Consider the following 12,114-nt stretch of genomic DNA (forward strand, 5'->3'; position numbering starts at 1 on the left):
CCCCCCGCCCCCCCCCCCCCCCCAAGAAAAAATAAATAAAAAAAGGACTCACTCCATTCCCTGTGCCGTTTGCCTGGCAATATCGATCAGCTGGAACATCTGGAATTTGGTCTCCTGTACATGCAGATGTTTGTAGAGGCTGCTTCCCTCACACCACTGGGTAACGATGGCCAGGTTGTCTTTTGTCATGTAGCCCATGAAAAGCAGAATGTTGACGTGCCGTGTCTTTCTGTCAATGGAAACGAAATAGATAGGCATTGACTAAGTGGATCTCACTGGAAGTGACAGACACTATTTATGGCAAGAACATGTATTTTCTGTACTTCCTGAAAATGATCTTAGCCAAAACTGAAACGAACGAAGCCACCAAAAGCACTGATAAGATGCAATGTGTTACATTTTTGTTCTTGTTTAGATATACCTTTTTTCCCATAAATGCCATACACTCAAGTTTTATTCTAAAAATTTCATTTTTGGGAAAGTTTTTGTTGATTGAAACCTTCCTTCCTGATCTATGATACTAATAGCTAAATTCATCTGCATCTCATCATTCTAAAAGGGGTCATGATGAAAGTGTGGCTTCCCAATTTGTTCTGATAACAATCTCCATTTTTTTAAATATACAAAATACATTTGTTTGGAGTAAACAGATGCCAAATATGTCAAGTCCTAAAAAGGGGAAGAGGGAGGACAAGACAACCCTGTGTACATTCCATGTTGCAACAGAAGATGTAAGTTTCCTTGTGCACAGTGAATCGCAGATCCTTCAAAGTTCCCAGTGGATAATAAATAAAATACGATTTTTGATTTACCAGTAAAATCTATTTCCTGGAGTACAGCATGGGACACAAATTTCCCTCCACTCCCAGCTAGATACATTTTTGTAGCAAGCAATAGGGAGAACGTCTCGTGTCCCATTATGTATGACAAAATGCATTTGGTGGGACGCAGGCTTCTGGGGCATTCAAATACAGGCTAATAGAGGGGTTAGCAACAACGCCTAAAGGTCCATATAACCCAATGGTGAAAAAAGACTCAAAAGCTCAAAGTAGCCTGTGGCACCTTATGCCCAAAGCTGGCATTATAAAAATGCACAAAAAACCATCTGGTAAAACTTAACATATGTGAGGACAAAGGCGCAGGTGGCAGCCTTGCAAATCTGCAAAACAGATGCCTGGTGCTGGAAGGTCCATGATCTGATGTGATGTGCACCGACAGGGAAGAGATGCACCCTATCCTTCATACCATATGCCTTGAATGTAACCCATCGAATCCAACTTGTGCTACTGGAACAAGAAGCAGGAACTCTTGTTCGACACCCCAGGCAGTACAAAAAAGGATTCCGATTTCCAAAATTTTAAACCCACACCACATCCTGGCATTGTAGGGCATTCTCCTTAAGATGCCTTGGAACAGGACATAAGTAGGAACGACAAAGTGCTGGTTAAGGTGAAAGGCAGAAACCATCTTTGGGAGAACGGAGGCCTTCAGCTCACATTGTCTCTACGCAATACAAAAAAAATGATCCTTACAAGATAAGGCCACCAAATCAGATCATTTTCTTGCAGACATAAAAGTAACGAGAATGGTCACCTTACATGAACTCTCCGACAACGGAAAGTCCCACATAGGTTCAAAAGGCGGTTTCTGCAGAGCCAAGAGAAACAGGTTGAGTTCCCAAGGGTACACAAGGGACTGGAGATAAGAGATAATAGCTACACTCTGAATAAAAGCCTTCATGAGAAAGTCAGAACCAAAAAGGTTTCTGGAACAGAATGGCTAAGGCTGAAATGTGTCCCTTGATAGCACTCAAGGCCAGTTGTTGGTTCCGACTCAACTGGAGGAAGGACTGAATATGGCTCACCAGGTATTTCCTGGAATGAAACTCTGGCTTTACCCCACCAAATAAAACAGAACTTTATGTGCATTGGTAAACCTTCTGATTGGTGGACTTCCTAGCCTTCAGAAGGGTAGGGAAGAGATTTTGAAAGCCCACTATCCCTCCAAACGGTGGCTTCAACAGCTATGCTGTCAAAGCCAGCGGCCAAGAAGCAGGGTGAATATCTGGTCTGTGGGGTCTGGAAGCTCCCATGGAGCTTCTACAAAGTGTCTGAGAACATCAGAAAACTTCTGCGCAATGAGGATTACCATCACCCCCCCCCCCCCCCCCCACCCTCGATTCTGCAAAGCAGACTAGAAAGGATCTGAAAGGGCAGACAGGCATAGATCAAACTTAATTGATTCCATAGAGTCACCAGAGCATCTACTGCGAATGCCAGAAGGCATCTGGACCCAGTGACAATTCTGTTTGAACCTGGTTGCTGTTGTTGAACTTGGATGTCAGGAGATCCACATCTGCTACCTGTGGCAAAGGTATGGAAAACTCCCTGAGAGAAGACCCATTCCCCAGAAATCCACCTGCCAATTTTCCATGCCTGAGATGTGGATAGTGGACAAGGCTAGTAGGTTAGGTTCTGCCCAAGAGGACTAGATCTGCTTCCTTTTGGATGGCACAGCTCCTTGTGACCCCTTCATGAGTGATGTAAGCTGTGGCACTGTCAGGTGAGCTTGCAGGAGGGAAGTCCAATGTTGAAGAAACAACCAAATCACCACCCTAAGTTCCATAATGTTAGTGGAAAGATGAGCATCCTCACAACCCCATCATCTGCAGTACCAGGGTGTCCAATTCTGCTTCCCTAGCCCATCAAGCTGGCATCTGTCATGAGAACTTTCCATGACTGCAAAGGATAAAGGCATCCCCAAACTCCAGTGCTGGCCTGTAAATCCACCATGCTAAAGGGAATTTTGCCCTGGGAGTCAGGTGTACGAGACAGTTCCAAAAAAGCGTCTGCCTTTCCCATGCTGCCAGAATTTTGAGCTGAAACAGCCTAGAATGAATTTGGGCATACAGTGCAGCCTCAAAAGGAGGCAATCATGAGACCATATAGGCAAAAAATCGAGGATGTCATTTGTGCCCTTATGTTTTTGGCATAAGCTCGGAGGGAAAGAAATTTGTCCCAGGTCAGGAAGGTATTGGACAGGGCAAGGCTGTCTACATAATCAAGCCCAGATACTCCAGCCTAGTAGACAGTTACAGTAGACAGTTACAGTGATAAATTCCTCAGATTGGGGCCTCCAACCGAAACGGTTGTCCCTCAGGGACAGCGGATACTGATCCTACAGCAGAAGATCGTCCAGGTACGCCCACAACCTAAGCAAACCAAAGACATGCAGGTAGGTTAATTGGCTTCTGTCCAAAATTGGCCCTAGTATATGAATGGGAACCTTGCATTGTGGGCTCCTTGAGGGTAGGGACCTCAGTGGAAACTTGAGGAACCACAGACAGGCCAAAAAGGTGGTTGACAAATTGGTAGTGCAGGTTGCCCAAACACAGAGAACAATGGTGCTGCAGAAAAATGTGGATGTACAGATAGGAATCTGCCTATGTAGGCCAGACAGCCCCCCAGGAGGTGGGGGGCAATTACCAACCTTGTATTCCTCATGTAAAATTTCTGTACCTATAGGAATATATAGGGAGGTTAATCCCTTCTTGGTTTTGTCCTCCTGAACGGGCATGCCCCTGCAGGGGTCTTCAAAGTGTGGGCTCTTTGCCAAGCAGACCATGGCTCTGGACCTGTTGCTAACACCATGCATTAAAATACATGCCAAGGGGAGCATCTACAGCATCATCACAGGTCAGCCATGCGTCTTCATTGCAGGAGTCTGGGTACAGTCCCACAAAGCACTGCCAAGGATGTAACCGATCCGGAAGCTGCAGTAAACTGCTGCAATAAACAGCTGCAGTAAGCTTCCCTTGGCAGAGATGTCCATAACCTAAGGACACTGGCAAAAAAACTGAGGCTAGCTGGGAGATGGAGGCGCTATATGGGGGGGATGTCCCAGCAGCTCTTTTGCAGTGTCCAATTACTTAACAGTAGCTGTATATAACCCAGTTTAAAGACTAAGAAGCCATTGTCCCGTACTGTACAATCAGAAAAGAACATTTGGAAAATTCTCCGGAGATTTTATTGTCTTTGGGAGTATGGGAGATTAATGGCCACAAAATCTGATGTAGCTCTAATATTACAATGTAATGCACCCACCTGAGAACTGCAACTTCATTTCTAAAGGCCTGGAACTGTTCTGGAGTTGGATCGATAACTTTGAGAATTTTCACTGCTACATCACCTGAGAGAAAATAGAGAAAATAAAGTTTGAGGAGAGGAGCAGTGAGTCATGACCACTGTACAGAAGTACTAATCATATATATCTATTGAACAACTATACCAGTCACTGCCACTTTGTATACCAAACTACAATCTAAACATAGGTATAACACACACAGATCTAAAAGGACACAAATTATTGCCATTTTGTATGTATTCATGTATATGTCTTAAATGCACACATTACCTGAATTTGAGCCAGTATAAGACAGATAAAAGATGAAACTAGGTGGTTGATGTATGAAAATAATAGATTCAGAAATCAAAGCAACACTGGAATAGTTGCCCACAACTGCCAAATCAGGTTTCACCTTTCATTCCCTGGGAGACTATGTGACCAAGTTTGGCAAGTCTGGTTTGCACCACAACAGCTAACTATAAAATACAAGCATTTCTGTATACATCCCACTACTGATATCTCTACAAAACATCCAAGCTTTTAGAAGCTTCTTCATAGCCACCTGTGGCTTCCACACAGATTTGTTACATCAGTAAAAGTATAGAAACTGAGACGTGTTCTAAGGCCCCTTTCACACAGGCTTTCCGATCAGGTCCACCTGTCAGTTTTTCAGGCAGACCTGATCGGACACTCCATGCACCTCTATGGAACTGCGGATGTCAGCGGTGACATGTCCGCTGACATCCGCCACAATCCAATCTGATTCTGTCCGTGAAATCCAGATGGATGGGAACCCTATTTTGCATCCGACAGGCGGTCCGGTTTCATCTGATCTCCATAGAGGACAGCAGGGCTTTAACAGGTCCATCTTTGCACAGTGAGCGGAGACAGACCTGTCATCAGCTTGCTCAGCGGGGATCAGCGGACTGATCCCTCCTGAGTAAAGCTGAGTCAGTACATGGACAAGCTTGTGTGAAAGGGGCCTAATTATGATTTTAGAAGTTGTTTTTAAATGTGCATTCCCTTAGCTACCTAGCTTAATACCAGAGAATTTGTATGTTTTTCTGTAAAACACAAAATAAAGGACAACACAAGTATAATCCACAAATGTCAGACTGCCCTGCCACATGTTCTGCCAATGTAAAGCTCAATGCCCTTCGGTAAGAGGTAAATGACGCATGGAGAGAGCTGCAACCTTCCATTATCCAGAGAAACATTATGGTCACATCCCAGCATTTTCTGAAAATTACAGGGCAAAGTAAAGCACGAGACTTCTGCCTTCATAATTATAATAAGTGTCCAGTTCTCTTTATGAAGGTCACAATTTATATCCCTTAAAGCTCCATATATGTAGGCTTTGCTTCTGCCAACAGCCTCGTGAATGAACTCTTAAGAACTTGTTGATCGCCCACTGTCCCAACTGTGAGGTTGAGAGACAAGTTTAAAAAGGACACATGCATCCAGGGACGGGTGGCCATTACTCAGAATTCTTGTGTCCTAGGCTCTCAGCCCTAGGTGCATACAGCCCTAAATCTTTTTAAAACCTGATACAACATCCACCCAACCACCACATTTTTCAGCCGTTCATGGAGTTTTATAGGCTGCTGGCAATGGGGCAGGACTGTGCACCTGTGCCTTCTCTGTATGCATGAAAATGCCAGAATAAGAAACAGGCTAAACCCCTAGGGCGCAGGAGGCCTTAATCCATACACATAATGTAGGGAGGATTTCTTTTTAATGATTTACACACACACACACACACACACAAACGCTGTACATGAATTCATGTGAAAAAGTATGCACAACCTATGCAAATGGTTCTTTTTTTTTTCTTTTAAATCTTTTTATTAGTTTTATAACAAAAAAAACATACAGACATACAACATTGGATGTGCCTTCACAGCCGCATCCACAACCGGGCCCGGAGGCCCACAGACACCTAACAACAAAGCTAACTTACTACTAACTTCCCAGTTCCCCTCCCACCCCCCCCCCCCCCCCTCCTCCCCGTCACATCTCGACCATTACCCGGATTCTACTTTTCCTCAAAGTCCTGTAAATACGGGATTAACACATGGAACTATCCCATTGTTTAAGGGGTGGTATCCCCCTAGACTTCACCGGTGAGTTCTAGACCAGTAGGAGCCCGTCTAATGTGCAACCGCAAAACAACCGGGCTCAGGTTAGGACCCTAACCCACAGTATCACTGGACTGTAACCACGAGTGCCATATTTTGTCAAATTTCCTCAAGCACCCCCTACTTTCATACGTGGCTTTGTAATAAGGTAGCATTGTTCTTTTTTTTTCATAATAAATTTGAACAAGCAAACAGATTTTGATTCAAACACAATGAATGTGAACGCAAGAAACAAATTTTCCTTTTCAATCATTTAACAAAAATATAAATAGATGTAATGGTTTACTAAATAAAATTACCTGTTGCACAGTGACATACTTTCCATCTGTCACAATATAAACACACCGCATACTGTATATGTAAATAAAAAATAAAATTGTATAACACATACATACACACACTGCATCCGGAAAGTATTTACAGTGCTTCACTTTTCCATATGTTGATATGTTACAGCTTTATTCCAAAATGGATACATTTAATTATTTTCCTTAAAATTCTTAAGACCATACCCCATAATGACAGCATGAAAGAAGTTTGAAACCTTTACAAATTTATAAAAAATGAAAAACAGGGGGAACATTTTTTTTTTTTTTATCAGAGATACACAAGTATCCACAGCCTTTGCTCAATACTTTGTTGAATCTTTAGCACCAATTACAACCTCAAGTCTTTTTGAATATGATGCTACAAGCTTGGAACACCTTTTTTTTGGGGGCAGTGTCTCCAATTCTTCTTTGCAGGACCTCTCAAGCTCCATCAGGTTGGATGGGGAGGGTCCATGCACAGCCAATTTCAGATCTCTTGAGAGATGTTCGATCAGGTTCAAATCTGGGCTCTGACTGGGCTACTGAAGGACATTCACAGAGTTGTCCCGTAACCACTCCTTTGTCATCTTGGCTGTGTGCTTAGGGTAGTTATCTCCTGTTGGAAGATGAACCTCCACCCCAGTCTGAGGTCCAGAGCGCTCAGGGGAAGGTTTTCATCAAGGATGTCTCTGTACATTGCTGCATTCATCTTTTCCCTCGATTTTGACTAGTCTCCCAGTTCCTGCCACTAAAATGCTTTCCCACAGCATGATGTTGCCACTATCATGCTTCATTGTAGGGATGGTATTGGCCGAGTGATGAGCGGTACTTGGTTTCCTCCAGATGCGACGCTTGCCATTCAGGTCAAAGAGTTCAATCTGCGTTTCATCAGACCAGTCTGGCCACTCTACCATACAGGCCTGATCGGTGGAATGCTGCAGAGATAGTTGTTCTTCTGGAAGGTTCTCCTCTCTCCACAGAGAAATGCTGGAGCTCTGTCAGAGTGACCATCGGGTTCTTGGTCACCTCCCTAAGGCCCTGCTCCCCTGATTGCTCAGTTTGGCCTGGGGGGTCCCCTCTTGGAAGAGTCCTGGTGGTTACAAACTTCTTCCATTTATGGATGATGGAGGCCACTGTGCTCATTGGAACCTTCAATGCTGCAGAAATGTTTCTGTACCCTCTCCCAGATCTGTGCCTCAATACAATACTGTCTCGGTGGTCTACAGACAATTCCTTGGACTTCATGGCTTGGTTTTTGACCTGACATGCACTGTTAACTGTGGGACATTATATAGACAGTTGTGTGCTTTTCCAAATCATGTCCCATCATCTGAATTTACCACAGGTGGACTGTTTTAATAAATTTGCAAAGATTTCAAACAAACTTCTTTCACGTTATTATGGGGTATTGTTTGTAGAACTTTTGGGGAAAATAATGAATCTAATCCATTTTGGAATAAGGCTGAAACTAAATGTGAAAAAAGTAAAGCTCTGTGAATACTTTCCGGATGCACTGTACATACACACGAAAGAAGTGGGCGATCCTCGCACTTGTGTCACAGTAACCTCCTGGGTGCTTACTAAAAAGAGATCCAGTTATTGTAGATCTAGGGCCCTCACAGGGATTTTAAAAAGGATATGATGTATAAACTTTATTCTGCAATAGACTTTTCAGAGGGGCTCAGCCCACTATATGCAATAAAATATTGTTGCTCCATAGAGTTAATGTTAACGTAAGAGCAGCCAGCAGGTTTGCCTCAGTTTCAAGGAGGAATATGTATGATGTAATTCCCACTTCTAAGGCAACACCCAAAATTACAGTCATCTGCCAAAACTTCATGCTTCTCTTGGTTTCTGAAGAAAGAAGACAACGGATTTACTGCCAAGAGTCTAAACTAATTTTCTCACGTGCTGACAAACCCAAAAAATGTAATTATGGTAAAAATATAACAGTAGTTCATCACCCAGCAGGTATAGAAACACATTCTCCAAATAAACACCAACCTGTATGTAATGTATACATACACACTATATAAAAAAAACAAAAAGATTTTCCGTGATAATGTCAAATATCGAAAACAACCACAAACTTTGAAAAATAGTCATTGATCTAATTGTTTTCATGTATTTGTGTATGCTGCTAAAACTTCAGTTCACAGGAAAGTCTATAAACATCCGTAAAGACCAGTTGGTGATCTTAGTGAGTCATAAATAATGCAGAAATCAAATAGTAGTAGTTAAAATATTATTCCACAATTATGTAAGTAGTTTGTTGACTTATATTTTCTTGTCTAGAGTTGTCCTTTACCTTAGACCTGACCTGGTCTAAAGTGTATATTAGGGAAAAAAATGTAAGCAAAAACATACAGTATATGTCTTCAATATAAGCAACTTTCCCTCATGTTTTATCCCTTTAAAAGCCCTACAAAGCACAAAAAAAGAAAAAAAAAAAAAAAAAAAAAGATGATCCACCAGAAATGCACTTGCATACCAATTTTCTTGTGTGGGCTGACAACACAAAGCATTTTTGTGGATTGAGTGGAAAACTACCAAATCACTTCCAGCCGCTTCATTCACAACATAGCAACTAATTGTTCTGTAGTTCAAACTAAGAACTAGGTGGGCCAATTAGACTTATCGAGAACACAGAAGGTGTGCAAAGGACAGCTCTGAATTTCCAACAAGGTTTTTAACTTGCACTTATTGAACAAACATAACAAAATGCTTTTAATTAGGGATGCGCCGAAATTTCGGCCGCCAAAACATATTGGCCTAAAATGCCCTTTTCGGCGATTTGCCGAAAGAGAAAAACGGCTGAAAATGGAGCCAAAAATGGGGAGGGACACTGGCTGGCTGCAAAATGGGGGACACTGGCTGGCTGCAAAATGGGGGACACTGGCTGGCTGCAAAATGGGGGACACTGGCTGGCTGCAAAATGGGGGACACTGGCTGGCTGCAAAATGGGGGACACTGGCTGGCTGCAAAATGGGGGACACTGGCTGGCTGCAAAATGGGGGACACTGGCTGGCTGCAAAATGGGGGACACTGGCTGGCTGCAAAATGGGGGACACTGGCTGGCTGCAAAATGGGGGACACTGGCTGGCTGCAAAATGGGGGACACTGGCTGGCTGCAAAATGGGGGACACTGGCTGGCTGCAAAATGGGGGACACTGGCTGGCTGCAAAATGGGGGACACTGGCTGGCTGCAAAATGGGGGACACTGGCTGGCTGCAAAATGGGGGACACTGGCTGGCTGCAAAATGGGGGACACTGGCTGGCTGCAAAATGGGGGACACTGGCTGGCTGCAAAATGGGGGACACTGGCTGGCTGCAAAATGGGGGACACTGGCTGGCTGCAAAATGGGGGACACTGGCTGGCTGCAAAATGGGGGACACTGGCTGGCTGCAAAATGGGGGACACTGGCTGGCTGCAAAATGGGGGACACTGGCTGGCTGCAAAATGGGGGACACTGGCTGGCTGCAAAATGGGGGACACTGGCTGGCTGCAAAATGGGGGACACTGGCTGGCTGCAAAATGGGGGACACTGGCTGGCTGCAAAATGGGGGACACTGGCTGGCTGCAAAATGGGGGACACTGGCTGGCTGCAAAATGGGGGACACTGGCTGGCTGCAAAATGGGGGACACTGGCTGGCTGCAAAATGGGGGACACTGGCTGGCTGCAAAATGGGGGACACTGGCTGGCTGCAAAATGGGGGACACTGGCTGGCTGCAAAATGGGGGACACTGGCTGGCTGCAAAATGGGGGACACTGGCTGGCTGCAAAATGGGGGACACTGGCTGGCTGCAAAATGGGGGACACTGGCTGGCTGCAAAATGGGGGACACTGGCTGGCTGCAAAATGGGGGACACTGGCTGGCTGCAAAATGGGGGACACTGGCTGGCTGCAAAATGGGGGACACTGGCTGGCTGCAAAATGGGGGACACTGGCTGGCTGCAAAATGGGGGACACTGGCTGGCTGCAAAATGGGGGACACTGGCTGGCTGCAAAATGGGGGACACTGGCTGGCTGCAAAATGGGGGACACTGGCTGGCTGCAAAATGGGAGACACTGGCTGGCTGCAAAATGGGAGACACTGGCTGGCTGCAAAATGGGAGACACTGGCTGGCTACCATGTCCCCAGTCTCTGACCATCTCCTGTACCGTGTCCCCAGTCTCTGACCATCTCCTGTACCGTGTCCCCAGTCTCTGACCATCTCCTGTACCGTGTCCCCAGTCTCTGACCATCTCCTGTACCGTGTCCCCAGTCTCTGACCATCTCCTGTACCGTGTCCCCAGTCTCTGACCATCTCCTGTACCGTGTCCCCAGTCTCTGACCATCTCCTGTACCGTGTCCCCAGTCTCTGACCATCTCCTGTACTGTGTCCCCAGTCTCTGACCATCTCCTGTACCGTGTCCCCAGTCTCTGACCATCTCCTGTACCGTGTCCCCAGTCTCTGACCATCTTCTGTACCGTGTCCCCAGTCTCTGAAAAATATGTTTCGGTATCAGTGCCATTTCGGTATTGGTTTTCGGCCTAGTATATTTTTCATTTTTGGTATCTGTTTCGGCACCAAAAAACCCATTCGTTGCACCCCTACTTTTAATGGCATATTTATAGACCAAAAAGAGAAGCGCATTGTTAGGGTTTACATACACTTTAAAATTCTTTAAAAGGTAACAGCGTTGAAGCACCTGTTTTGTCTTCAAAACGAAGACTTATTTCCATGTGGTGCCCTCTGGATCCTAGGCACAGGAATTACAAGGAGCCCATTGAAGTCAAGACTTAATCCTCGTACACATGATCAGATTTTCCACAAAGCATCAGACTTTTGTCCGTAGGGATGTGTGCCGTGAACTTGTCTTGCATACAAACGGTACACAATTGTCGGCCAACAAACACGAACGTAGTGGCGTACTACAAGGAATTTCATCTCTTGAGCGCCACCCTTTGGGCACCTTCTGCTAATGTCGTGTTTGGTGAGCATCGATTCTGAGCATGCGTGTTTGTACTTTGGACTTTTATATGATGGACTTGTGTACAATAGGACAATCTGACAACAGACTGTTGTCCGTGGAAAACATATAATCTTGCCATCCAACATTTGTCGGTGGAAAGTCTGACAATTGTCTGATGGAGCATACAAAAACGGGAAGATTTTTGGCCAACAGTGTCATCACACAATTCCAGTGGAAAATCTGATTGTGTGTATGAGGTTTAACCATTTCTGCTCTAGAGCAAGGAAAAAAGTCTGCCTTTGTTGGCTATAAAATGAGGCAAATGTTCACCTTCTGGAGCATGTTACACATTCCATCCACATTTAGGGTGTAACATGCACTCTAGCTCCCGACCCATACGACACACACAGCCAACACTACCAGCCCCCCGCCCCGCACTCATTTGTCAGACTCATTGTCAAAATTGGCAAGGCTGCTGCGCAGGACTCCCCCTGTACAGCCACATCATTCATTTCATTTACAGAAATCTGCGAATGAAGAAAACTGGAAGTCCCTTCTGCCACCACAGCAGATGGCTTGTAGTTC

At 44.9% G+C, this 12,114-nt stretch overlaps 1 protein-coding gene across 3 annotated transcripts in view; it reads right to left on the minus strand.

Annotated features, from left to right (window-relative positions):
* Nucleotides 1–12,114, minus strand: part of RAF1 (Raf-1 proto-oncogene, serine/threonine kinase) — a 168,963-nt gene that overhangs the window by 15,128 nt on the left and 141,721 nt on the right. For all 3 annotated transcript variants that reach the window (XM_077452141.1, XM_077452139.1, XM_077452140.1), the window contains 2 exons: nt 4,104–4,188; nt 53–229 (listed from right to left, as the gene is read on the minus strand). In XM_077452141.1, coding sequence (XP_077308267.1) covers nt 53–229; nt 4,104–4,188 — 262 coding nt within the window. The remainder of the gene's footprint in view (nt 1–52; nt 230–4,103; nt 4,189–12,114) is intronic.

This window comes from Lithobates pipiens, unplaced genomic scaffold, assembly GCF_037356315.1.
Source record: "Lithobates pipiens isolate NorthernLeopardFrog02 unplaced genomic scaffold, aLitPip1_a1.2 Scaffold_23, whole genome shotgun sequence".
Classification (NCBI taxonomy): Eukaryota; Metazoa; Chordata; class Amphibia; order Anura; family Ranidae; genus Lithobates; species Lithobates pipiens.